General features: G+C 42.2%; 1 protein-coding gene across 6 annotated transcripts in view; it reads right to left on the bottom strand.

Moving 5' to 3' along the window:
* PTPRM (protein tyrosine phosphatase receptor type M) overlaps positions 1 to 27,340 on the bottom strand; it is an 801,865-nt gene that overhangs the window by 70,528 nt on the left and 703,997 nt on the right. For all 6 annotated transcript variants that reach the window (XM_086682486.1, XM_086682492.1, XM_086682490.1 and 3 more), the window contains 2 exons: positions 14,178 to 14,254; positions 11,393 to 11,429 (listed from right to left, as the gene is read on the bottom strand). In XM_086682486.1, the coding sequence (XP_086538612.1) occupies positions 11,393 to 11,429; positions 14,178 to 14,254 (114 nt within the window). The remainder of the gene's footprint in view (positions 1 to 11,392; positions 11,430 to 14,177; positions 14,255 to 27,340) is intronic.

The raw sequence follows: 27,340 nt of genomic DNA on the forward strand, positions 1-27,340 counted from the left end.
TACAATCTTGGGTTTTGCTAAAGAAAAAAATACCAACATATTTTTTCTCTATAAAAATGCTGGCACACAAACTCAAAACTAAAAAGGTTTCGAAAGTGATCGAAGTGTTCTAAATGTGAAGCAAGCGTAGAAAAAAAATCTGTCTATATGTCAAACCTAAGTGGAATAAGGTTGGTCTGTGTTGCTAGGAATTTTGTTTTGGAAACGTGTTAATAAATTATTGGTGAAAATATTTAATATCCTGTTTGCTTTCCCCTGGGTAAGTAGTGAGGCTTTGGGTGTGGGTCAGGGTAGAAGTCACCTTTACCTGAAGCCATGGGAAGGATTATTTGCGAGTGTAGTGTTTATGGTTGCTTGTCTGCATATAAATATTTCACTGGGTATCTCCCTATGTTTTAAAGAATATAACCATGGGGTGCCTGAGGCTCAGTCGGTTAAGCGTCCTGACTCTTGGTTTTGGCTCAGCTCATGATCTCACGGTTTCATGAGTTCGAGGCCCCCATCAGGCTCTGTGCTGACAGGTTGTACATTGCTTGGTATTCTCTGTCTCCCTCTCTCTCTGCCCCTCCCCTGCTTACGTGGTCTCTGTCTCTCTCACAAATAAATAAACTTAAAAAATATTAAAGAGCATAACAATGATACTGTTATATAATTTAAAAAGAACAGTAATTCTTTAAACTCATTGGACACCCATTAACTATGGACTCCTCAGTCCTTTTCCTAAGCTGACACGCAGTGCTTGGGGACACCTGCATTTCCTGGGAATTTGCTGTGTGAAATGGATCTCAGAAGTAGTCTGCAGGAATTCCTTTTGCTTCAGCTCCACACTGCTCCTGGCTCTTCGGTGCAGATTGTAACTGACCACTTTTTTTTTTTTTAATTTTTTTTTTCGTTTATTTATTTTTGGGACAGAGAGAGACAGAGCATGAACGGGGGAGGGGCAGAGAGAGAGGGAGACACAGAATTGGAAACAGGCTCCAGGCTGACGCAGGGCTCGAACTCACGGACCGCGAGATCGTGACCTGGCTGAAGTCGGATGCTTAACCGACTGCGTCACCCAGGCACCCCTGTAACTGACCACTTTTAGGCATCCAGTTAACCCCTAGCCAAGCAGAAGGTGGTACCCGTCTAACCAGCCCCACCCAACGCACAGGTTGAAGGAGGCCAAGAGCACCCATCTTTCCCTTTATTTCCCCCCTCTGCTCCTCTGTCATTGTTATTCTCTCTTCCACGAGATCATTTCTCAGCCCCATTGTTCTCCAGGAGTTTCTCAGCCTTACAAAACTCCTCTCTAAAATATCCTTATGTATTCTTATCTCAGAAAGTGGTCTGGACAAAGCCTGTTGCGAAGAAACCTGTCTGGCCTTTGCAATATGGCTGTTTTCACTGATTCCAATCTGACCCTCTGTGTGCTTCAGGGAAGCCTTCAGAACACCAAGGCTGGTGTCCTTTGCTGCTATTGGAGCTGCTCAATTTCTGCAAGACTTCAACAATGGAAGGAAAATAGATTTCTCCAAGCTTGTGATACAGCTTATTGTCCTTCCAACCCATGTCTGTCTTTTGCTTAAAGATGATGATACTCTTTGCACTTTGGGGAGGATGCAGGATATTGGTGAAAATATAAGTGGTTCCCTTTGAGACATCCTTCTGGAAGGAAGCATTAATTCATGTAGAATTATTCATTTTTACGAAAACTACATGGGTACACACTATTCCTGGGTTAAACCTGAACTGCCTATGTGTTACTGAAAATGTGTCTCTTGGAATTCATGTAATGATAATGATAAGAATCATAGCTCATCTTTATTGAATGGTTGCTCGCAAAGCTGGCATCTGAGCCTAGCCAGCCTAACTCTGGTATCCACGCTTGTTAGCCTCTCTTTTCCACTGCCTCTTGGACGGGAGAAGTCTTGTCCTAGTTACTGACATAAAAAGTGTCTGTTAGTATATGGAAGGAATTTTAGGACCCCAGTTTCAAAGATCTGATTGTGGCCATACTGCATAAGCAAAGGAATATGTGTGAATAAAACCAGCAAGGGGGTGACTCTTAGCGTGACTTGTACCCAAAACTAAAATGCTCCAAAGCATTTCTGGAAACTCCATTTACCTAGATGGAACCATTATGTGGATTTTGTTCTTTTGGGATGACAGCCAGCCCTCCTCTAAGAACCATGCCTTCCTAGCAGGTGCATAAACATTTTCGGCTCCCGGTGGTACCACTGTGAATGGGAAGGCAAAGGCTGCTATCATTCCTGACAGGGAAAGCTGAACGCTAAAGGCAGACAAATCAGATCTGAGTGACAGGGGTAAAGATTAGGCCTCCAAAGAGAAACTCTTATATAGAAAAGAATGAAAGGGCTGGTAGGCAGCGTGTGGCAATAATGCGCTCTACACTGCAGAGATAGAGGCCCCACTACCGGAGGGACCTTTGGTCCTTGATCCCTGGGAGGGCTTGTATGGCAATATTGACTGAAGAGCTGGGAAGAGGCGCATGAGAAAGTGTTTGTAGCCTCAGAAGGGAGGAACATGACAGATGTTCACACCACAAGAGCCTCTTGCTGGCTGAGTCACAGAGCATTCATCAGGCCTGTCTCCAAAGAGAACCCTCATAAACTCATCTTGAGTACTTGTTCATTCTGTGAAGAGGGGAACAGAGAGAAGGCAATCAAGGAGAAAAAAGAAGAATGGCGGCCCTCAGAATGGAGGGGTTTGGTGACCCACAGGATCTGGCTGCCTTCTGTCAAGGAGACATAAAGCAAAGGGAAAAACCTATGTTCATATGCTTCAGGGGCCACTGGCAGAGAAATAAAAGCTTTCATTAGTCTCTAAATCCTTTAATTAAGCTTTTCTCAGTATACAAGTGGGATCTGCTTTTATTTAAGAAAAAAGAGAGTAACTCTAATAAATGAATAAAATAGAGAGAAGTTGATTCCCTAGACATAGCTCAGTGTAGGCAATCTCAAATTGTCAATGGCAGCATGGGGCACTGCATGAAGAAATTTCCAGAAGCATCCTTTTGAGTAAGAAGGCAAGAAACAAAAGCAACTTGCGATGGCCAGAAACTTCCTAAATTGTCTGCTGCAAACTTCTTCAAAACTGTGTCGCTGTGTGATACAGGAACCTGATCGTGACAGGAAAGTGGTTCCACTTCTGCACTGGGTCTCACTTTTTCACCTGCTATGGAGGATGGGTGAGGGAGAGAAATAGCCTAAAGTCGTTCCCAAACCTGGTGTTCTTACAAAATCACAGAGTAGCGACGGTTGTTTATTTATACACCTGCACTATGTAATTCCTGAGGTCACTGCTGTATTCCCAACACGGTTGTGAGGCAGACACTTGGTAGGTTCACAGAAATATTTGTACAATTTTGGATAAATTAGGTCTGAGAGCAGTGTCTTTGCTTTGAAAGGGTCCATGATGTTGCAGGCCCAGGAAGGCAGCACCAGGGCCTGCAGCCCTGGGTATTCAGCCAGAGCTCTATATTTTCAAAGGGCTGATCCTGGAAGAGAGATGTGACCTCCTATTGTTTCTTCGCTATTGAACAAAAAGGCCCTCAGGAGATCAGAAACATTAGGTTTCTCCCATGTTGGACACTGCATGTAAATGTATGTCATCTGCATGTAAATCTGCATGTAAATCTATGTAAATATGAACGTCAATCCACACAGTTTGCAAATACTTTTGTATACATGACTCATTGGGACAATATGGATGAAAGTGACTTACATCAAGTTTTGCTTTAAGGTCTGTTTCAATGACAAAACAGGGGAGCTGGGTTTCAAGACTTTTAGAGTTTCTATCAGCTTGATAAGATTCTAGAATTTTCTATCTCAAATGAACACCTGTAAATTATTCTTATAGATTTAAAAGGCATTTGAAACAATCCAAAACTGAGGGCTTGCTTGACAGCAGCATAATTTTTCTTCAAATTATTCTGTGTTAATTTATGTTCCATTACTCGAGGGACCTGTTTGCAATAAGGCATCTATAACAATAGGGTGGATGTCACCTACTGCAATCTATTTTTGGTTTTATCTTTTAATTTGCAACCTGTCTTTAAACGTTCTCACTACTAATGAGCGAGTTTATTAAGAGCATAGGGTGAGAAATGTCTATGGTCTGACCTTTTGGCTAATTGGCCAGTCTCTGTTGAAATTAATCTGGTGAAGAAAAATTATAGTTTCAAAGGAAGTTTGTAGATAGGCTGTTAATTGCAATTGTTCATTTTCCCTTGGAAAACTATGCATGGAGAGTAACATGCAGTGGACCCTGCATGGAGAATTTGGCACTGGGAATATGGAATATGTAGACCTCATGAGGGGTCACTGTTTGCCTAGGTATAAATGACACATCCTCAAAGCCTCCCTATTTCAAGTTGACAACTAGAGAATCCTCCATTTTACCAGGTAATACTTTTAAATCAGCCTCGAAGAGGATATAGTAAGTCTACAACTCATTGGCAATATGGGAACAGCTTAGCTGGGCAGAACAATGTCAGGAAATGTACACATTGGTATTTGAAAGAATAAAAACCAAAGTTGCTTACTGAAGGCTTAGCTTTTGATTAAAACATTTTTTTTCCCTCTTTCAATGGTACTGCGAAATCATTTCAAGGGTTCATCTCCATCTGGAGGCCAGAATGCAGGAGACGAGAGCTTATTCATAGAGGGTGTAGAACTTGCATCAACACTGGGAAGTCTCTGCCCCACGTATGAGTTGCCAAGGAGAGTTAAGTATACCTATTCTAAGCACCATTACTGACCGCTTCAGAGGCTGGAGGGAGAATTTGGAATTGGGAAAACAGAAACCATATTTATCTTTCTGAGAATCCTTATTTAAAATGTTCAGACCACATGGAGTATGTGGCAGAAATGTAGAAGAAAAACAGATCAACGGCAAACAGAAGGAAGTCACTAGAGCAAAGCTTCAACTGTAGTGCGGTAGTTGAAGATTGGGTGCTGTTTCTGCTATAAACCTTCGTTCTCCACATTTTGGTTATTTTCATGTAGAAGTTTGCTCCTAGCTCAGTCTCTGAAGGACATTATTTTTAGGCTTCTCTTTTTCAAATTATCAGTAAATAATAATCATGGACAAATAAAATTGATTATATAAAGTGCTTATGGAAGGTGGGATATGCAGAAGTAGGGGCAGGGCAGAGAGAAGCTAAGTTGTTTAACAGAATGGACTCTCTCCAGAAACACTGCCTTGATTGGCTGGCACATCGGAAGAAAAAGTGTTCATGAGAACTGGAGTTGACCAGCTGTAACTCTGGAAAGAAAGAGTCGCGGACGTTGGAGATCATGGTCCCCAAATCCAGCCAGGTCAGTAGAAGCTGTGCCAGGGCTGACATGAGATGTCCTTCTTGCCTGGTTGGAATGTTCTACTGCCTAACTGGTGTCTGGCCCAGTGACTCCCAATTCATTCGTTCATTTATTCCTCCCCTCACTCACTCATTCTTGTATTCTCACTGGGCATCTGCTTGGTGCCAGCTCTCCAGGCAGTGGGTATGTGCCTGTTGAATCAACAAATGAGCTCTGTGGCCCTTCTTCTGATGCCAGGACACGAGGTAACCTTCTGCCAAGGCATCTTCCTCTTTAGCTGGCCTGCGACACAGTTCTGTCTGATGGACAGTGGTATCTCTCATGGTAAATAACTATCCGGTAACTGGTTTTCTGTATCGGTTCTTGTGGTCTATGCCAGTGTGACTGGCATCCTGAAATATGACACCGAGCATCCAGAGTCTCTGTGAACAAAAGATGTGCTAACTTCAGGTTGTTAAAATCCATGCATTTTACTCTTCTTGAGTATAGGTGCCTTGACCCCCAGTTTATCATTTATTTTGTCCGGGATTGTGCTAATTTGACAGGCTTGGCTACCCCACTGGAGCTCTGATCTCAGCCTTGATCTTGCTGCCACGTAGAGTCTCTTTCTCTCACCATCAGTGTTAGCTCCTGGGCTAGTGGGTCTTCAAACAGGTGCCCAGAGGCCTGCTGGGGAACAGGGAGACTCTGGACTCTCAGTGTCCTATTTCAGGACATCTAAGAAGACAGTTTTAATGAAGAGATATTTTCAGATATGACTGTATCATAGGAAATTTACTTTTTTGGGGGAGGGGGAGCATCATAACTTAGAAGGAAGGTTCTCGATTATGAGGGGTGAGCTTCAGTACGTGAGAAAGAGCACAAGCCCTGAGCCTCTTCTTGAGGGCACTGTTTTCAACCCCTGCTTCTCCCCCAGGGCCCTCTTTCCTCTATTTGTGAAATGAGACGAGTAATACCTAAATTAGAGGATAGAGAATTAGTTATACCACAAAGCCTATACTTAATAGGCACTTAATATTTATTGAATGAAAGGACAAATGAAAATGCTGAGTTTCTAACTGTATTATTTGAAGCAAAACTACTGATATGTATTTATCACTTTTTATTAAATGAGAAGGAACACACTTAAAAGTCAGCAGTTTTGACACTACAATATATTTGATATTAGAAAAGATGTTTTAGTTGTATGCAACTTAGATTGTTGACTAAAATAAAAGGTACAATTGCAACACGGCCCTTATTGTTGTCTGAGTCATTTGTTTCTACCCCTAACTGTTCCCTTTGTTTCCAGTTTTCTCTGCAGGCTAATTCCATACTAACTAATCTTAAAGCACTGCTTTCACCCCCACGTGGCTCACTCAGAAACATCCTTCCTTTCCTTTCTCTGCCCTTCATTTCATTACATAATACTCCTCATTCACAGCCTTTTAACCAATGTCCTCACCTTACTTGTCATTCTTTCTTACGCTTGTAACTCAGGGCTTTTTTTTAATCTCGGGCGTACGGATTTTTTTTCAGGCTGGATTTAATGGTTTGTGAACACCTGCATGTCTATGTAAAATTGTGTGTATGTGGGAGTTCTTCCCGAGAGAAGATCCATTTCAAGAAGCGACCAAGGAGACCCAAGATGCCATGGAGGTGAAGACCCTTTCTATCCACGGTCAGGTCTCCCTCGTGCTCTCTGCCAGGGCTCCTCCCTGACCTTGGTAGCCTACCTGCTCATCCTGTCTTCTTCCTCTGACAAAGGAAACTTCTTCAAGTATGACTGAAGACCTGCCTCCCCCACTCCACTCACCCCACTGATGCCCTTTCTCCTTTCTCTGGCTCCCAGAAATCCCAGCCAAGTGCTAGTGCACCACCACATGACTAGGAGGTGCTCCCCAGATTTCATGATGCCTGTCGGCTCCCCTGAAGGAATTACAGGCAGGTCTTCTGGCAGGATCCTCTGATATTTGGGTACACCTCCAGCCCACAGATGAGCCGGGTAGTGAGGAAGAGGGACAGGCCATATCCATCAGAGACTGACAGCATTTCCTTCCCCAACTACCTGACATCATCTTTCCTGAGTTTCTAAAGCAAGAGTCTTGAAGTCAGTTTTAAAAATAAAACCAGGGGTGCCTGGGTGGCTCAACTGGTTAAGTGTCTGACTTCGGCTCAGGTCATGATCTCATGGTTTGTGAGTTCGAGCCCCGTGTCAGGCTCTGTGCTGACAGCCCAGAGCCTGAAGCCTGTTTCAGATTCCGTGTCTGCGTCTCTTTCTGCCCCTCCCTTGATTGCGCGCACTCTCTCTCTCTCTCAAAAATAAATAAACATGAAAAAAAATTTTAAAAATAAAACCAAACAATAATAAAAAGATACTTCTCCAGGCCTCCCTCATTTGCATACCACATAGCTGGCAGGTGTTCTCCTGAATCATTTTGCAGGAGCAATTCTAAATGTGTAAAGCTTCCTCCAGCTCATGGCCCACACTGTGGTCTCCATGGGGTATCCTTTGATAGTGAAATATGATCAGTTCTGGGTAATCCTACCCACCCGTGTGCTCATCTGCCCCTCACTGACAACCCTGCTTTTGAAATCCCAACTCTGCCTTGGCCTTGAGTACAGACATACAGTAACAGACATGACTTACTCTTCTGATTCCTGGTATGCCAAACCATAGATCCTGAATGTTACAATTATATTAATGGATTGTCAGGCAGATCTGATGAAGTCAATACTGGGTCATTAATATATTAGTCGCAGATGGAAAACAATTAAACGGAGTGGGGACAGGAAGAACATACTGAAAAAAGCCACAGATCTGGCTTTTTTGTGGTCCCTTCACTTTGCAGAAACAATACCGTTATCATCAAAGGTCAAAGTCAGTTACTGGTACAAAAATCAATAAAGTGGAAGCAGGGGAGGAAGAGATCGAAGAGATAAATTCATGACATGTCTTCTAGATTGAAGGGACTTGGTGAAAATCTACATATTTTAAACTCATGGGAATAAAACTGGTTGTCGCTAAATTGGAACATTCATGTAGTTTCATGGGTTCCTGCTATGAACAGGTTTTAAAGAATTATATCAGCACACAATAGGAAAAAAAGAACAAGGAGAGTTTTTAAAATTGCATCTGCTTGTTAGACTTTATCATCCATTTTGTTGGATTCTTAGAATCAGACGCTTGTGCGTCTTCCTTCCTTCCTTCCTTCCTTTCTTCCTTCCTTTTTTTTTTTTTTTATGAAGGCGATCCATAGGCATGTTCTAACTGTCCTTGCCAATTATTGCAGAGGATCAGAAATCTTTATTAGTGGCAATCTGAGGCTATCAGTTACATTATGTTTGTGTAATATACTAGAAGAAAGCCTCTAACTTTCTAACCTAAACATCATGGTCTGAATACATTACTCTTAATATGATGCGTACTGTCTTGATTGAATGTTAGACTAAAAACACTTGCTCATTTCTGCCCCTCACCCTGAGCCAACAGCAGTGATGTAAGTATTGCCAGTTTTCAAAGTGCAATCTGTAGATCACCCCGCACTGGCAAAGGTGCCATGCTCTGGTAAACAGGGCATCATATAGCATCCTTCTCCATTAAGGGCACTTGGGTGGTCTACTGCAAAGCGATTGCATTTGCCATTTCTTAGCCGCCAGCAAATATATTTACTCATTAACACTTGATGGGTTGAATGCTCCTGAAGAGGGCTACTGAGCAATTAAGTATGATGCCAACTAATTCCGAAGGTACCAGGAAGTGGCTTCTCTAATGGTAGTTTTCTGCAAGAATGATCTCCCTCAGAGACAGAGAGGGGCAGAGAGGAAGAGCAAAGGAATGCCAGGTGAGGGGCCACATGTAGGACTTTGGGGGTTTCAATCTCTACGTTGGCTAGCTGTTGAGTAACATTAATGTAGAGGTCCTTGACTCTGAAAATTCAAATAAGATTTAACTTTACATTCACGTTATTTATAGAAACATGGGCTGAGAATCAAGAACTCAGTAGTATTTTGTATATTTTAGGATCAAATTTTTGCATATATTTATAAACACTGTTAGTTCCAAATCATCAGCACGTTTACTAGATCAGATCTGTTACGATCCTTACTTTGGAATATTCTCGAATCCATTAGTAGGGATTTAAGGAACTAACAAAGGGTTCCTCTAAAAGCATCAATGGACTCAGCTTAAAAGCAGGAGGGTATACAGAAGGCAACCAGGACTGGACTCAGAGCCCCTGGACACACGTTCTTGTTCTGTCCCATCAGGTGGGAGTTCGTGCCAGGTATTGCAACTCCTTAGCAATTCCTATGTAAAGGTCTGTCTCCTGCCAGTTCAAGCTGGCCACTCCCCATGTGACCTTTCTTCTGACTAGCCAAGTGACCTTGGAAGGAGCCATTACTGACTTCATTTCAGGGAAGGAAACATATTGAAGGTTAAGTAGGTCACCTAGACCCAGGCATAGAATCGAAAATGGTGACATGAGACTGCGGACTCTATGTATGGTGCCACCCAGGTACTGGCCAAGGCTGTCGGGATTAGGACAAGGTCCCACAGTGGCTCCATTTCAGCCATACTTGGAGCTTTTCTAAACCAGAGCCCTGCTGTCCAAAACAGCCAGTAGGGAATAGCCAAAGGAAGCTATTTAAATCCATATTAAAATCTAAAATTCGGTTCTTTATTCATAGTAGATACTTTTTGAGTATGTATTAGTGGCTACCATATTGACCAGTGCAGATACAGATTTCCAGCAGTAGATAAATTTTAGAGTGTCTACGTGTAGCTACCGATTTGACCAGTGAAGATACAGAAGATTTCCACCAGTAGATAATTTTTGAGTGTCTAATTAGTTGCTACCATATAGACCAGCACAGATACAGAAGGTTTCCACCATTATAGAAAGTTATGCTGGATAGTGTTGCCCTAAGTGTTGGAATTCTGCTCACTGGCTACAACCTATGGCTCATTAACTGAACCTGACCTCAGTCTTTAGCTACTTCTCTCTCCTCATGGTCCATCAGACACCTCCAACTCTCCTGCCTCCAAACCTAGACTTTCCACAATGTTCTTGCCATCCTTTATTCTCTTGATCCTTGATATTCTGTTGGGCACCACCCGCCAATCCCTGACCATTGGCAAGTCATATCCTTGTGATTTCCCGGCTCCTGTTTCTGGGATATGATGCAATACTGGAAACAATGATAAAATAACAAAATGAAGAGAATGCATGCTCTCAACCCTAACTGGGTCCTTCCTGATTCTCGGCATTTCTTCAGTTTATTCAACAGATGCAATAACTCATCCCTTACGATGCCTCGTTCCCAACAACCTCAGCCCTCTCACAATCCTCATTCTCCATAGTCATAGTGTCCTGGAAAGACATCACAAAAGCTCTTGCCATGAGCTTCTCCAACATTTTCCTCTAGGTTTCTTCTTGTTTCCTTTAGCCAAAGTGATCCACCAAGTGCTTTTCACCTGGGAGTACTGATTTCCTACTTTCAGATCTTTGCTCATGATGTCTCGGCCATTTAGAAGTTTTCCTCTCAAACTCACCTTTACCACAAAGCAGTTTATGGATCATCCCATCTGAAAGTAACTTCTTTCTTCTCCAAGTTTCCCTAACATTTTCTCTGCACCTCTCGCATAAATTTCTAACTGGTGTTGCTTGTCATAACGTACAGGTCACCCCATACCTTCCCCATCAAACCATAACCGATGTGAGAGACAGTAATTGATGAATTCAGCTTGCACTCCCGGCAGCAATTGGCACAGGTCTTTGTATAGACTGTACTCAGCACAGATTTATTTAGTGATTATCTATATGCCTAGTTATGAAGTGTCAGATTCGCTCTGAAGGCAGACAGAATTAATCCAATAATGAATTGATGAATACACTTCTAAAGATCACAACATCAGGTCTAACTAAATGATCACATTCTGATGGGAAAACAAGGGTGTATGTGTTGATGACTAGAACTGCAATAAATGGGGCTAGAGCAGTGGGGAATATCATTCTGGAGGATGACATAGGGATGAAATGACAGAGAGTAGACAAACAACCAAAGAAAGGCATCAAGGCTCTAGCACTTACCTTGGGTAGCGATATAATGATTGGGTCGATGATAACCCTAAAAATAAATGAGAAAGAATATTTGACAACCTTAAAACGGTAAGCAGCACAGAAGTCACCCACTAAGTTTGCCAAAATGAATGCACATACAAATACCAACAACCGCACCGGTTGAAAGTGAAATGGCCAGACCCAGTACCGCTTAGTGCCTCGTAAAAAGCAAAGGTGGATCAAAGCTAACAGTTCTGTGGCTCACACATGGGGTGGGAGTAACTTAATCATATGCCGGCTATGAGACGATGGGTGAGCAATCAACACTAACAACTTATGGATTCTCTGAAATAAGACGACCACGACTCTTATTAGATTGCAAACAGGCTGGGAATGTGCACTAGGATTTCATGTGTGTTCGGGATGCTATTGGCAACGTGCCAAGGCTTTAACACACATCCTGTTCTACCGGTATAGGCAGCTACATCAATAGTCATACTGAACATCATTCTTAAACACTGCTAATGCCATGACACGCTGCCGTGGCAAGGGCCAGAAATGCAACGAGGCAGAAATTCTGCAAGGCCCCTTCCTTTTATCGTGACCCTGTGAGGAGGGGAAAAGATGAAAATTGAGACCAAATACAGACGGGAACAAAGAACGTCACAGGATCAATATCTGGGGAAGATAAAACCAATTTAGAGAAAATTACACACAGGTAACATAATATCGCCACGGACCTTAATATTTTCCATTTCTGTTCCCCGAGATTACCTAATATACTGTGCCTGAAGCCAGATGGGAAACAGGAGAAACTTGGAGAGAAAATACAGATTTCTCAGACCATTTCAATGTGTATCTGGTAGATTTTTTTTTTTTTTTTTTTTGCTTTTAAAACAAGTCATTGATAATGAACAGCAAAAGCAAACACATTCTTTTATACAACTGACCTGCTGTGGGTATAGACTCTTGACAGATATTAAATAGGATTATGAAGATAATCACTCATGTCTTGCCAGCTGATAAGTTTCACAAAGCAAGACCCTGTCTGATGTGCGGCTCCATACGTCAGTTCTAGCAAGGCGCTAGGAGATAGGAGGAGCTCATCTATGAAACGGAAATAATCCACACAGTCCACGAATGACCTATGTTGCTAAACGCAGTGGTCATTTCTCAGTCCATTGTTTCTGTTTGTGGTCTCAATCACACACAGTTAACACTCTAATACGTACAACAGCAACTGACATATAATACAACAGGTGGCTCAATAAAATCTTATTGACTAAGTGAATAAAAGGGCCCTGAATATTGACTCTTTTCTCTGTTAAAATTAAAACTAATTAATCTGGTATTTTTATTACTTTAATGTCTTCCCTCCTCTGTAGCTCTACCTGCCCATTCTTTAAAGCTAAGTTAAAATCACTTCTGCCACAAAACCTAATCTGATTACATTTACTCCTTGAGGTAGTGATTCATCAAACACTTATTAAGTGCTTACAGAGTTTCAGGGCTGTGCCAGGCTCAGGGGGTACAAGATGCACAGGATACAGCCCCTGTGCTCAAGAGCCCCCAAGGGGCTCTAGGAGCTGGGACTGGAGCATGAACAGGATTCCCTTGGAATCTCCCAAGGGAAGGAGTGTTATAGAGAAGACATTTCTTACGTCAGCTTCTAAACTCTGAAGTCTTGGGGAGAAGGCAACAGGTCTTGGCCACCTCTGAATTCTCCCACAAGGGACTCACTAAACATCTACCGGATAAAGGAGTAAGTGCAATGTATTTTAGGAAGGAACTTGGCTTTAACAGAAAAAGATATCTAACTTGGGCCGTGTGTGTTCTGGACCATCATCCAATGTAGCAGTGTAGGGGGCTTCATTCGAGGAATGGGATACGGAATTACTCTTCAGACAGTCCTCCTGTAGGCCCTACCCTCAGATCCATCACCAAAATGTCACAACCTTTCCAAGCAGTACTATAAATAACCTCCTTATGTTTATTTTTTAGGTAACTCTTAGAGATTGTGATGCTAGTACTTTTAGTAGCATCTGAATTATACTCAAGTAAGAAGATGAAAGAACTCACGTGTATGGGTAAAGCCTGTCCGTGGAAGTACTAATGGACTAGAAGGCAGTGTGATGGCCAAGGCAAGCACAGCGTGCCCTGGGAACTGCAAGGGAGCAAAGGTCTGTTTCACATGAACCTGAGCCTTGAAGGCAACAGTGACTTTCCCTTCATTTTCAGGCTACTTTTGAGTTCATTCATTCTTTCAACTGAAAACATGCTGTCTCCTCAGGAATTTATTCTAATGTAAGACATTAAGTTAACATGATGCAGGATGAACAAAGAAGCAGTCTTCAATAATTAAACAGCCTACATATTTAATGACATGTCTTGTGTGCATTCGATGTCCTGGTTAAACAGCTGCAGACTACTTTGAAGGCAACTTAAAAGTGCAGTAATGACGAGAGATCGCAAATCATCGAATTAGGAATTAAGAGAGTTTTATCTTATTAATATGTAAACAGATTTCTTTTAAAGTGTCAAATAATCTAAGTTGTTGACAAAAACATGGAAACGCTATCCTTGGTCCACAGCAGCACGGAAGACACGGAATGTCACAGAGGAGTTCAGCAGCCAGTAGGCCGACTTGAGGACAGGAGTGGCCCTGTCTCCACCGTAAAGTTCTGCAGGCTGTGAAGTAACGTTAATGTGTTTGCTTCTGGATTTGGAGCAGTGAGTGCCCACCAGTACCATAGCAGACACACGATGTGGAACGTGGCAGAACAGTTGGGTTTACTGACGGTTTCAAAATACATACATCGATATAATTTCCATTGATGTAGTCGGAGTTGGTATCTCCTTCTATGGTCTGTAGTCTCACCCGCGAATGATCATCTGCAAAGGGAAAATAAAACGATGATTTTTAAAAATGTTTTAATGAAAACAAACCTCCCTGCATGAGCAGGGGAGGGGCAGACAGAGAGGGAGACACAGGATCCTTAGCCGGCAGGCTCGAACGCACAAACTGTGAGATCATGACCTGAGCCAAAGTTGGATGCTTAAATGACTGAGCCACCCAGGTGCCCCAAGCAAACAATGAATTAAAAGCAATCTGTTGGGCTGCTTAGAGCCCCAGAATGCAAGCACATTACATAGAGATCATTCACATCCATGCTGCTTTACCGATAAACAAAGAATTAAACACTACACAACTATTACACTTCCTATTTTGCTCTTGAAGCTGGGAAGGATTTATAATTATTTGCATTTTGCAGCAAATATCGTGAAGTTATTCTTTGACCATTTACAGATGCGCTGCGTGGGTAGAGGTTTGAAACTTCTACATGGAGTCCTATGAATCACAACAGAATTATTTCTTGGACTGAACGCAGAGCAAGTTCACTAAATCACAAACTAACCCTGAGATTTTGAAGGCTTCCTATGGCACCCACCTTGACAAATGATGGCTATAAACCACGGCCCAGCCCTCTGGAGGTGCGAACATGGACCTAACCTCAGTTGTCGTCCCTGAATTCCCTACACCGCTCTCTGCACCATGTGTGTGAGGTCCAGAGTCAGGCATGTGGGTCAGAATCTCCACACTTGTGATTTGGGACAAGTTACTAGCTCTCCCTGTGGTTTAGTTTTCTCATCTGTAGAATGGGGATTAACAGTGCCTGCCTCACGGGATCATTGTGACCATTAAAACAAAATAGAAAAGAAGATTAGAAAACCACCTGGTATATAGTAAGTGATGGATAAATGTCAGTTGTTGCCCTTGTCATGTGCTGTGGAACAGACATGCAGATGGTTCTCACGATCTGTACCGCTGATGCCCACACAGATGGTAACAACCCAGAAATGGACCCACATGCAGGCCAAGTTTCCCTCATGGTGACCTGCACTAAGATCCAATTTCTCAGAGTACACTTTGCTTAAACCAGAGGTCCCCTATCCATATTTTTGCAGGTGGCAATGGGGGAGGCGAGTCATTGCGGTGCTGGGTATGTGTGGATTGTCCCGGCTTTTGCATTAGGAGAGCCAGTGCTCACACACAGCTACAGCAGGGCTGTAAGTAATTCAGGCAGTAAAGCCATTTGAGCCTCCCGAATGAAAGATGCTCCAATAGACCTGAATCATGGCTGTTCTACACACATCAGGCTTTAAGTCAGCTCCTCTGAAGGGAGATTAGGTCTGCCTCCCCGTACTGCTTGACTTTCCCTGGGCAGTTTTTTTAAAAAGGCAGGCATCACATTAGAGCCTCCCAATCTTCAGAAGCAGCACTGTCTTAGGATCTATTGTATCTCCTTGTCAGAATCGCCCCTCTTTCACACTTTATTTCTCTTAGAATCTCAGGATGAATGCCGCCCATTCCCTGTGATTTATCACCCCTGGGCCTCTCAAATTGTTCTGGAATGTTCTACATGGGGACTTCAATCTCTGATAAGACTGCACTCTCATCTCCCATAAACAGAGCCTTTGAAATAAAGAGTTTCCCCATCATCTCCTACTGTTCGCTTGGTTACCTCCCTCCCTCCCTCACTCACTCTTATTTTTTTTATTTTTTATTTTATTTTATTTTATTATTTTATTTTATTTTATTTTATTTTATTTTATTTTTAACTTGGCAGCTATTTCTCTAGATTTAATCGCTTTACTCTCCTCCGGATGGGGAAACCCACAAGACATATGTATTTCCTAGGCAGACTGAGATTGTTTTTATTTCTCTTTATGTGCATGGTAGTATCCTTTCTTCATTCGAAAGTTGATTCTACTAGGTTATGACCTTTTGGGGTCAGAGACCTCATGGTATTCATTCCGAATAACCCTATGAGCAACTTTCCCCGAGGCCACAGTGCCGAGCCCCGGGGCCTCTCTTCACAGCACTGTCTGCAATGCACAACCACATGCAGTGGCCCTAACACACAGCAGGTGAGCATAACGCATGGAACTCTTCACCTCACTAATGAATACCGGGTCTTGATGGTCACTGCCTCAATGGAAGAAGGGGCAAGTTGTGGTCAGGCGAGGTTCACGGGGGCTGTCTGGAGTACTAGAATGGTCCTGAATGTTTGCTTTACAACCACCTATTAAACTGTATTTGGATGCTGTATCCCCTGTTCTGTACCTATATTTCACTATTTAAAACTAAAAGAGTCCAGGGGCACCTGGGTGGCTCAGTCGGTTACGTGTCCGACTTCGGCTCAGGTCATGGTCTCACAATTTGTGAGTTCGAGCCCCGCATCGGGCTCTGTGCTGACAGCTCAGAGCCTGGAGCCTGCTTCAGATTCTGTGTTTCCCTCTCTCTCTGCCCCTCCCCTGCTTGCATTCTGTCTGTCTGTCTCTCTCTCTCAAAAATAAATAAAAATTAAAAATAAAATAAAATAAAATAGTCCACCTTGAGGGTATTATGCTATGTGAAATACGCCCAACACAAAAGGGTAAATACTACATGATTCCACTTATATTAGATATTTAACATAGTCAAATTCATAGAGAAAGAAATAACGGTGATTGCCAGGGGGCGCAGGGAGGTGGGGAGTACGGAGTTAGTGTTGAGTAGGTATAGACTTGCAGTTTGGGAAGATGAAAAAGTTCTGGCAATGGGTGGTGACGGTTGCATAACAATGTGAATGAACTCAATGCCACTGAACTGGACACTTACAAATCGTTAATATGGTAAATTTCATGTCATGTGTATTTTACCATATTTTTTAAAAAAGGGGGAGTCCACCTTCTCCACCCCTCCCTTGTAGAATATGTCTCCAAGTTCCACTCTAAGCCTGGATGTCCTGAGAAACAGCACCTCGCAAGGTGGGACTTATAGTCTTGAGCCCTTGGGAGTTCCCCTGCTTCTTCCTTTTCCCTGATGAAATAAAGGCGGTGGTGGCCGTGCCTCGAGAGCTTGCTGCTAGAGGACAACTGTCAGACATTATTAATGTGTACTCAGGAGATGGTTTAAGAATTACTGAAATGAGGTTTAGGAGGTATTTTTTTCTTTCAGTGATAAAATGTGCAAGTATGGATAAGTCAGTGTATCTTAAGGCAGGGAGAGAGATGTTTTAGCAGTGGGAATGGGCTTAATATCTCCGACGAAGGAGTTGGCTGTGGAGAAGAACAAAAGAACATGAATTCTGCCCAGCCAGATTAGGCTGGGCATGGCATGATTACCCTCTTGGCTATACTGGGTCAGCCCTTATCAAAGTAATCCTTTGCCTTCTGGCATGCCAATGAGAAAATCACCTTCCCTCAACAGCAGCAATAAAATGAGAAGAAAGGTCTCACTATCACTCATACTGAGTCAGTGAAAGTGAAGGCACAAGAAGAAAGTTGATACGTCCCTCCAGTCAGGAGAGCCTTCCCTAAACTCCTGCTGGATATCTGAAAATGCCTCCGTGAAAGACACGGTGATTCTCAGGTATCTTCTTTTAGATCAAGCTCTCAGTTGGCTAGGAAAACAATAAATATAGACTGTTGAGGGGCAAACAAGTCAGTACATGGAGGTTCACTGCCATCTTTTCTTGAAATCTCATTCACCTTAAATCACAAGCCAATTAAGAAGGCTATCATATAGCAAACATTCTTTTAGGAAAACTCAATTCCTTCTCCTAGGGCACTCCTGAGGTGAAATAGTATCAAATGACAATGAAGAAATGCCTATAGGACATTTCCAGCATGTGACAAATATGGGAGGCTCTTAGACAAGGGATCCACAGAGATAACCACTGCCCACTGGTTGAGCCCCTATCCCTACTTTGTTTTGGAGGCTGACCAGCTGGGAGAGGGCCTTTCTCAGTACCAGAAACTACCATTTGCGTTGAAAGGAAGACGTTTGGAGAATTCACCTGTTTGGATATAAAAGTTCGAAAAATCCAATGGGATTTGTGGCTGACAAAAGGTCAACTATTCATGAAGGCCAAGGAGTCAAGACTATAAGGACTTGATATTTCAGGAGACAGAGTCTAGTAAGGTAGAAAAGACCTGGGCTTTAGAGTTATAAATTACCATCCTTGTTTCTCTCCTGGTATGGGTGTTTTTCCCTTGGTTATTCCAAAGCCATTTCATGTTGACATTGTGTAGTGTTTAGCTTAGGTGGCCCAGAGACCTTGATTTGAATACTGGATGTACTACTCCCCTGAAGCATGAACTTAGATAAATTCTGAACCTCGCCGCGCTTCATCTATAAGAAGAGGTTGATGATGGGCTACCTTCACAGGATTGTTAGGAAGACCACGTGAGAAGTACGTGTCCAAGTGCATGGACCATAGGACAGTTTCCATCAAAAAGGAATTATCCCTCTCATGTGAATAAAAGTGACATCGTTATTGCTTAGCAATTCGAACCACAAAGAGCCCAGGATGCTTGTTTGGAGGTCAGCAGAGCAGGGGAAAACTGCACACTGAAAGCAGCCAATCTTTGGGGAAGATGAGCTTGAACTAGTTTTAAAGAGGAAATAGGAAAAAAGGTTTGGAAGCAGGACAGATATGCTTAAACAGCTCCTACAACTTAGTCCCCTGGCATCTAGTCAGCAACTTATCTTTTTATTTAAAAAATATTTTTCTAAATCAAGGTATGATTGACTTATAACATACTAGTTTCAGGTGTACAACAGAATGATTTGATATTTGTATATGTTGTAAGACAACCACCACAATAAGTCCAGTTAACATCTGGCACCATACAAAGTTAAACATTTTTTTTTTTTTATCGTGATGAAGACTTTAGGATTTACTCTTTTGGGAACTATCATATATATACGACAATATTGCTGACTGTAATCATCGTGCTTACATTATTACATCCCCAGGCCTTGCTTACTTAATAGTTGGAAGTTTGTATCACTTGACCTTCTTCCTCCATTTCACCTGCCTCCAACCCCCCTCCTTCTAGCAACCCCAATATTGTATTAGTTTCAGGTGTACAATATAGTGATTCGATATTTATATACAACATTCTCGCCATAATGACTCAAGCTACCATCTCTCATCATGATATTATTGCTTACAGTCCTTAGGCTGTACCTTGTATTCCCGTCTTAATTTATTTTATAACTTGAAGACTATATGCCTCATTAATCTCCTTCACCTATTTTGTCTTTCCCCCCACCTCCTCCCCTCTGGTGATTCAAAGTTTGTTCTCTGTATGGGTCAATTTTTGCTTTGTTTTGCTTTGTTTGGTTGTTTTTTAGATTCCAGATATAAGTGAAATCATCATCTGTCTTTCTCTGTATAACTCATTTCACTTGGAATAATATCCTTTAATTCCACCCATGTTGTCACAAATGGCAAGATTTCATTCTTTTTTATGACTGAATAGTATTCCATTATCTATCTATCTATCTATCCTCTATCTAATCTATCTCACATCATCATTATCTATTCATCTACAATGGACACTTAGGTTGTTTTCATATCTTAGCCATTGTAAATAATGCTGCAAGGACATAGGAGGGCATATGTCTTCAAATTAGCATTTTTGTTTTCTTTTTTTTTTTTAATGTTTATTTATTTTTGAGAGAGACAGATAAAGAGCATGAGCAGGGGAGGGGCAGAGAGAGGGAGACACAGAATCCGAAGCAGGGTCCAGGCTCTGAGCTGTCAGCACAGAGCCCAATGCAGGGCTCGAACCCATGAACTGTGAGATCATGACTTGAGCAGAAGTCAGATGCTCAACTGACTGAGCCACCCAGGCACCCCTAATTTTTTTGTAATGTTTATTTATTATTGAGAGACAGAGCATGAGCAGGGGAGGGGCAGAGAGAGAGGGAGGCACAGAATCTGAAGCAGGTTCCGGGTTCTGAGCTGTCAGCACAGAGCCTGATGCGGGGCTCGAACTCATGGACTGAGATCATGACCTGAGCCAAAGTTGTACACTTAACCGACTGAGCCACCCACGTGCCCCTAGTGTTGTTTTTTTTTTTTTCTTTAGATAAATATCCAGTAATGCGATTGCTAGATCATATGGTAGTTCTACTTTTACTTTCTTGAGGAGGCAGGCTCCATAATGTTTCCATAGTGGCTGCTAACTTACATTCCTACCAACAGGACACAAGGGGCCCCCTTTCTCATAGCTTGCCAACACTTGCTATTTCCTGTCTTTTTGATAACAGCCATTCTCACGGGTGTGGGGTGATATCTTATTGTGGTTTTGATTTGCATTTCTCTGATGACTAGTGATGTTGAACATTTTTCATGTGCTTGCTGGCCATCTGTATGTCTTCTTTAGAAGAAATATTTATTCACATCTGCTGCCCATTTTTAAATTGGATTGTTTTATTTGCTGTTGGGTTATGTGAGTTATTTGTATGTTTTGGATATTAACCCCTTATCCGATATATGATTTGCTCATAGTTTCTCTCATTCAATAGGTTGCCTTTTCATTTTGTTGATGGTTTCCTTTGCCGTGCAGAAGATTTTTATTCTGATAGTAGTCCCATTTGCTTACTTTTATGCTTTTGTTGGCTTGGCTTTTAGAGTCAGACCCAAAAAATCATCACCAAGACCAATGTCAAGGAGCTTAGCACCTACGTTTTCTTCTAGGAGTTTAATGGTTTCAGGTATTACATTCAGGTCTTCAGTTCATTTTGAGTTAACTTTTGTATCTTGTGTAACATAGTAGCCTACTTTCATTCTTTGGCATATGGTTGCCAAGTTAATAAATATAAACACCATTTATTGAAGAGACTCTTCTTTTCCCATTGTATATTCTTGCCTCTTTTGTTGTAAATTAATTGACCATATACATGTGGGCTTATTTCTGGGATCCCTATTCTGTTTCATTGATCTATATGTCTGTTTTTATGCCAATACCATACTGTTTTGATTACTATCGCTTTGTAATGTAGTTTGAAATCATGCAGTGTGATGCCTCTAGCTTTTTCTTTCTCAAAACTGCTTCGGTTATTCAAGGTCTTTTCTAGTCTCATACAAATTTTAGAATTGTTTGTTCTATTTTTGTAAAGAAATGCCATTGGAATTTTGATAGGAATTGCACTGAATCTATACATTGCTTTGGGTAGCATGGACATTTTAACAATAATAATTCTTCTAATCCATGAGCATGGACTATCTTTCCATTTATTTGTGTCTTCAATTTCTTTCATCAATGTCTTAGAGTATAGGTCTTTTTCCTCCTTGGTTACATTTATTCCTAGATATTTTAATCTTTTTAATGTAATTATAAATGTGATTGTTCTCTTAATTTCTCTTTCTGAGAGTTTGTTGTTAGTGTATAGAAATGCAAGGGGCAGGTGGGTGGCTCAATTGGTTAGGCATCCGACTTTGGCTCAGGTCACGATCTCACAGCTTATGGGTTTGAGCTCTAGGTTCAGCTCTGTGCTGACAGCTCAGAGCCTGGAGTCTGTTTCAGATTCTGTGTCTCCCTCTGTCTTTGCAACCCCCCTCACTTGTTCATTTTCTCTCTCAAAATAAATAAACATTTTAAAAAAAGAAGTGCTAAAGATTTTTGTATTTTGATTTTGTACCCTGAAAATTGTATTCATTTATTCTAATGTGTTTTTTGGTGGAATCTTTAGGGTTTTCTATACATGAAATCATGTTATCCACAAACAGTGAGAATTTTACTCTTTCCTTTCCAATTTGGATGCCTTTTATTTTTATTTCTTTTTCTTGTTAACTGCTGTGGCTTAAACTGTTAATATTTTGTTGAATAAAAGTGGCAAGAGTGGGTGGGCATCTTTGTCTTGTTCCTGATCTTAGAAGAAAATTTTTCAGTTTTTCACCATGGAGTGGGCTTTTCACCATTATGTTAGCTGTGGGCTTGTCATATCCGGACTTTATTATGTTGTGGTATGTTCCCTCTATACCCACTTTGTTGAGAGTTTTTATCATAAAAGGACACTGAATATTGTCAAATGCTTTTTCTGTATGTTTTGAGATGATTACATGATTTTCATCCTTCATTTTGTTAATGGGGGGTGTCACACTGATTGATTTGTAGATATGGAGCCATCTTTGCATTCTTGGAATAAACCTCACTTGAGTATGATGTATTTATCCTTCTACTATATTGCTGACTTTGATTTGTTAATATTTTTTGAGGATTTTTGCATCTAAGTTCATCAGGGATAGCAACTTTTGTTTTCCATCCTTATTTCTGCACAGTGTAGCATGGGGGGTAGGATCACAGGCTTTGGAGTCAGAATCCCTGGGTTTGAATCCCAATTCTGGCACTTTCCAGTTGTGTGACTTCGGACAAGTTATTTAACCTCTCTGTGTCTTAGTTCCTTTAATTGTAAGATGGAAATAAAAATAGTGCCTACCATGTAGAGTTTTTGTGAGAACTGAGTTAATATCAGTAATGCATTGATAAGCGTTTGGCACATAGTAAGAACTAAGTAAAAGCAAGCTGTCACTTGTATCATTGTTGCCGATAATTTAATTCAAGACTTGATAATATTTTACATGCAATATTTCACTTTTGCCTCCAGACTTTCCTTCTCTAGTGAATTCATGCTGTGAGCTGCTTTTCTAAAACAGAATTCATTCTGTCCTCACCTAGTTGAAACCATTCAGGGATATCAACAGGGAACTGATCAACAGTGGTCTCTGTTGGGAAAGATCACTGAAAAGATGTGATCAGTGGATGACCCATGAGTTGGACCTGGGCACTTGAAGTTCCTCGCCCATCTTCCCCTCGGAATGTGGGTTCTGCTTGTCTTTCCTGCTCCCAGAGGCTACTCCAAGGACATAGCTTTGAGACAGTGATATGGTGCTGAGAACATTTGCTCAGTATATGTGACTAGTAAGGCCTCTTCATAAACCTTTCAGATTTGGCAGAGGGATGCAAGGATCCACTTGCCTTGCTGCCGTCCAAGACGAGCCTTGGAGGTAAGTTCCCTTTACTTGTTAAAACTCCCAGCTACCATACTAGAGTGTCCTTCCTCTTCTGTGGTCACTCCCTGCCCTCTGTGTATGGGAGTGGTTTCAGATTAACCCAGGAAGCTCCCAAAGGGTTGTGAAGCAACAGTCTTCTAAAACAATGGAATGTGATACAATCATTAAAAAGTATTACTATAGCTTTAATTTCCTTACCTGGAAAGATCTCTGTGACAGACTGCGGAGTGAAGTAGAGTGGGTTACAAAGCAACGTGTCTTGTAAGAGTCTGTTTATATGAAATAATTTGCATGTGTGCAGAAACGCTTGGTGGGATAAGTGAAGGGTGGGTGGGATTTCTGCAGGGTGGGAAAATTTGGAGTGATATTTATTTTCATCTTGATGATTTTGTGGACCCCTTTGTGTACACAGTTTATACTGTCTTTTTATTAATTTTTTTATGTTTATTTATTTTTGAGAGAGAGAGACAGAGAGAGAGTGTGTGTGTGCGACCAGGGGAGGAGCAGAGACAGAGGGAGACACAGAATATGAAGCAGGCTCCAGGCTCTGAGCTGTCAGCACAGAGACTGACGTGGGGCTCGAACCCACAAGGGTGGGATCATGACCTGAGCAGAAGTTGGACGCTTAACTGACTGAGCCACCCAGGCGCCCCATACTGTCTTTATAATCAGCAATGAAACAATAAACTTATTTTTCTTTAAAAAATAAAGCCAACGAATTCAAGGCAGAGAATAGAAAGAGATGAAGGAAACAAAAAAATATTAGTAGGGTTTGAACTTAGTGGGTGAGGTTCTGAGCAATTTTCCCAACTTTTTGTTACTGTGTAATTTTTCTTGAATGTGTATGAATTGCCTTTCTAATTGGGGAAAAAAAGTACCTATTTAGCCATGGATGACTGGAATATGATCAAAACCCAACTAATGTTTATATTATAATCACAACTCAATGTTAGCCCATCACAAAAGGGAGCAAACTGACATTCTGAGAAAGTCTGCATAAAGGCCTTGTTAATTCCTCTCATTCCTTTCAAAAAAGCCTTTACCGTAAGAAATAGGGCAAAAATAATTTTTTTGGGTAAGAAATAGGCACATAAAGACCTGGTATAAAGCATAATAAACCACTGCTCATTACTGAAAAATTATAATCTGCTGGTGCTTTTCCCCATGTACATATGCTTATGTATACATGTGTGTGTTTACGGATGTGTGTACGCATGCATTTATGTATGTGTGCATTCATACATTAGAGGTGGGGTAATTGACATTTAAAGCAGGTCTCCATGCTTTATTCTAAGCCCCTAAAAGCGGTTAATTATGCCCTTTTGTCACATCGCATTATATTTAAAACACTTCTAAGTAGCTTCAAATATTTTAACATTTTCATTTTAAACACAATGGATATGGGTAATAGCCTTGCAGTTGTAACTCGTATGTAATGAGATATCACTATAGCAGCGGAAGTGGAGTGTGTCATTGATAATATTTCACCTCCAACCACTTCTCTCTTTCTGCTAAATCTTGATGACATATTTAAGGTAAACCAGAATCACAATGATTTAAGTAACATTTGCCCTCTGAGAGGAGACTCAAAATTAATTTTAAATTTTTTTTTTTCAACGTTTTTTTTATTTTTTATTTTTGGGACAGAGAGAAACAGAGCATGAACGGGGGAGGGGCAGAGAGAGAGGGAGATACAGCATCGGAAACAGGCTCCAAGCTCCGAGCCATCAGCCCAGAGCCTGACGCGGGGCTCGAACTCACGGACCGCGAGATCGTGACCTGGCTGAAGTCGGACGCTTAACCGACTGCGCCACCCAGGCGCCCCAAAATTAATTTTAATTACAACTGATGGCTGCAAATAATGGCTTTGCTCCTCCTGTGGTTACATTCTTGCCAAGGACCGCTGCTGCATTGGTTTCAAGGTGCAAGATGCAGGAGGGACCAGTGACGGATGGGAAGGGCTCAGCGCCCTACCCCTGCGCGACCTGTACGCCAGACTGGTGTCCCTACTTGTGCCCACCACCTGGACGCTCAGGCCATGCCAGCTCTGAGCACCAAACAAATAAGGAACCTTCGAGTTTAGTGGTAGGTGGCTCAATGTGCATCTTTGCTCTTGCTGTTGGTTTTATGTGTTACTTAGTCTTGCCCGTGTCCTGTTTTCACCTAGACCCTCTATCAGACACGCTCAGTCTTTAATCTTCAGCATCCTGGTAGGACCCCCCTGACTCTTCTTTTGCCCAATTCTTCTAGATTTTTCTCTCTGCTTTCCTAAACATGGTGTGTCAATTTGTTTCACCCTGATTCTCATCCATCTAAATGTTAATGTCAAAGGCTCTCCATGCCGGCCCATCTTATCCAACTAACCCCTTGTTCCCACCATCCTCCCTTCACCTGCCTTTATTCCTAAACTGGATCATGACAGGAGTGGATTCATCAGAAGTGACTGTGGGAGAGGCTCATCTGGCAGAAAGAAGCACATTACTGTGGAACAAAACCCCGGAAGAGTGGTCTTCAGCATGAGCATCAAGATTGGGTTACTTGTTGAAAGAATTGGGTGGAATAGATGGGGTCACACGTTTCACTCTTCTCTCAGATACCCCACTATGAGCCAGGAAAATGGGGCAAGAGGGCATGGGGAACACAGTGAGGATGAGAACCAAAGCTCAGAAGGGACCCCCTTCATGGAGTTGTTGCCCTTCCTGTCATGTCCTCAACTCATTGCCTCCTCACCCCCTGCCCACTCCATTCAAAGCACCGTTTGCTAATTTCATGAGTAATTCTCATGTTGCTACATCAGTCTTCACTGCACTGGAGTCTTCAACAGGACGCTCCTGATACCCTCATTGTCTCTAAAGGAGACAATGCTCCTTTCTACACGTTAGGCAGCCTTGCCTCAGCCTCACTATTTCCCATTATTGAAGCTCCTCCAGGCTGGGTCCTAGGCTCTCCATGTCCTCCTTGCTTGCTCCACAGATAATCTTATCATGCCAGTGGTTTCAGCCACCATTCTATGCTCCAAGATTCACTAGTTTATATTTGGGCCCAGACCCGTGTCCTTTGGATTCCAGAGCAGTCCATACAACTGGCTACTGGACATCTCATTTGAATGTTTTGCAGGCATCTCAGTGTATCCCCAGATCCCCAGATTCAATTCATATACTTTCCTTGCTACTGCCAACATCATGCCTATCCCTGAGCTCCCCGCCAAATGTGCTTCTCTTTCAGTGTAACCCACTGGAGTAAATGGCCCATCTTTCCACTTGTCCATCTGTCCGTCCATCCATCCATCCTCCATCCATCCATCCATCCATCTGTCCATCCAACCATCTATCCATCCTCCTGTGAGTCAGAAACAGAAACATCTCTGACTCCTCTGTCTCCCTCACCCCACATCCTGTCCATTCCATTTGATCAATTACTTCTCTGGAGTCCCTCGATTTCTCTTCTTTCTAGTCCACATTATCATTGCTTCTCACTTGGGCTACTGAGAAAATCTCTTAACCAGGGTCCCCTTCAAATTCATTTTTTACTTTGCAGTCAGATTAAATTTCTCAAATGCAAATGTGATGAACAATCCTCACCCCTCTCCTCAAAACACCCTTTGATGAGGTTTCCCTTTGCTTTTATAACAAACATTAAAATCCTGAATCTTCCCTAGAAGGCCCTGCAGGTCTGGCTTCCATCTCCCTCTACCCCTCACTGGCCTGACCCCCACTCTCACCCTGCCCACCTCCGGCCACCTGCCCTTCCTTCAGGGCCTCAGACTCAAGGGGTCCCCTCGTGTGGAAGATCTGTTCATGTGATGCACCCCTGTCGGCAACATCCCCTTGCTCTAACCCTTCATTCAGTGGCTCTCCATTTCACATCCTCCGGGAAGCATTTCCCTACTGCCTCAACAAGTCAATCCTCACACGACAGAGTCTCATGGTACCTTGTCCCTCTCCTTCGTGGCCCTTAACATTATTTCATTAATTTGTATAATCGTTTAATTCCTTTGTATAATCACTTAAGTCTCTCCTCCCCTGCCTTCCCTGGAAAATGCCAGTTCTTCACATTTCTATCTTTCCCCTGGCTCCCCCTCCCCCTGCTCCAGTGACACTGGCCTCCTTGCTATTCCCAGCACCGC

The sequence above is a fragment of the Puma concolor genome, chromosome D3 (genome assembly GCF_028749965.1).
Source record: "Puma concolor isolate L17-30 chromosome D3, mPumCon1.1.hap2, whole genome shotgun sequence".
Classification (NCBI taxonomy): Eukaryota; Metazoa; Chordata; class Mammalia; order Carnivora; family Felidae; genus Puma; species Puma concolor.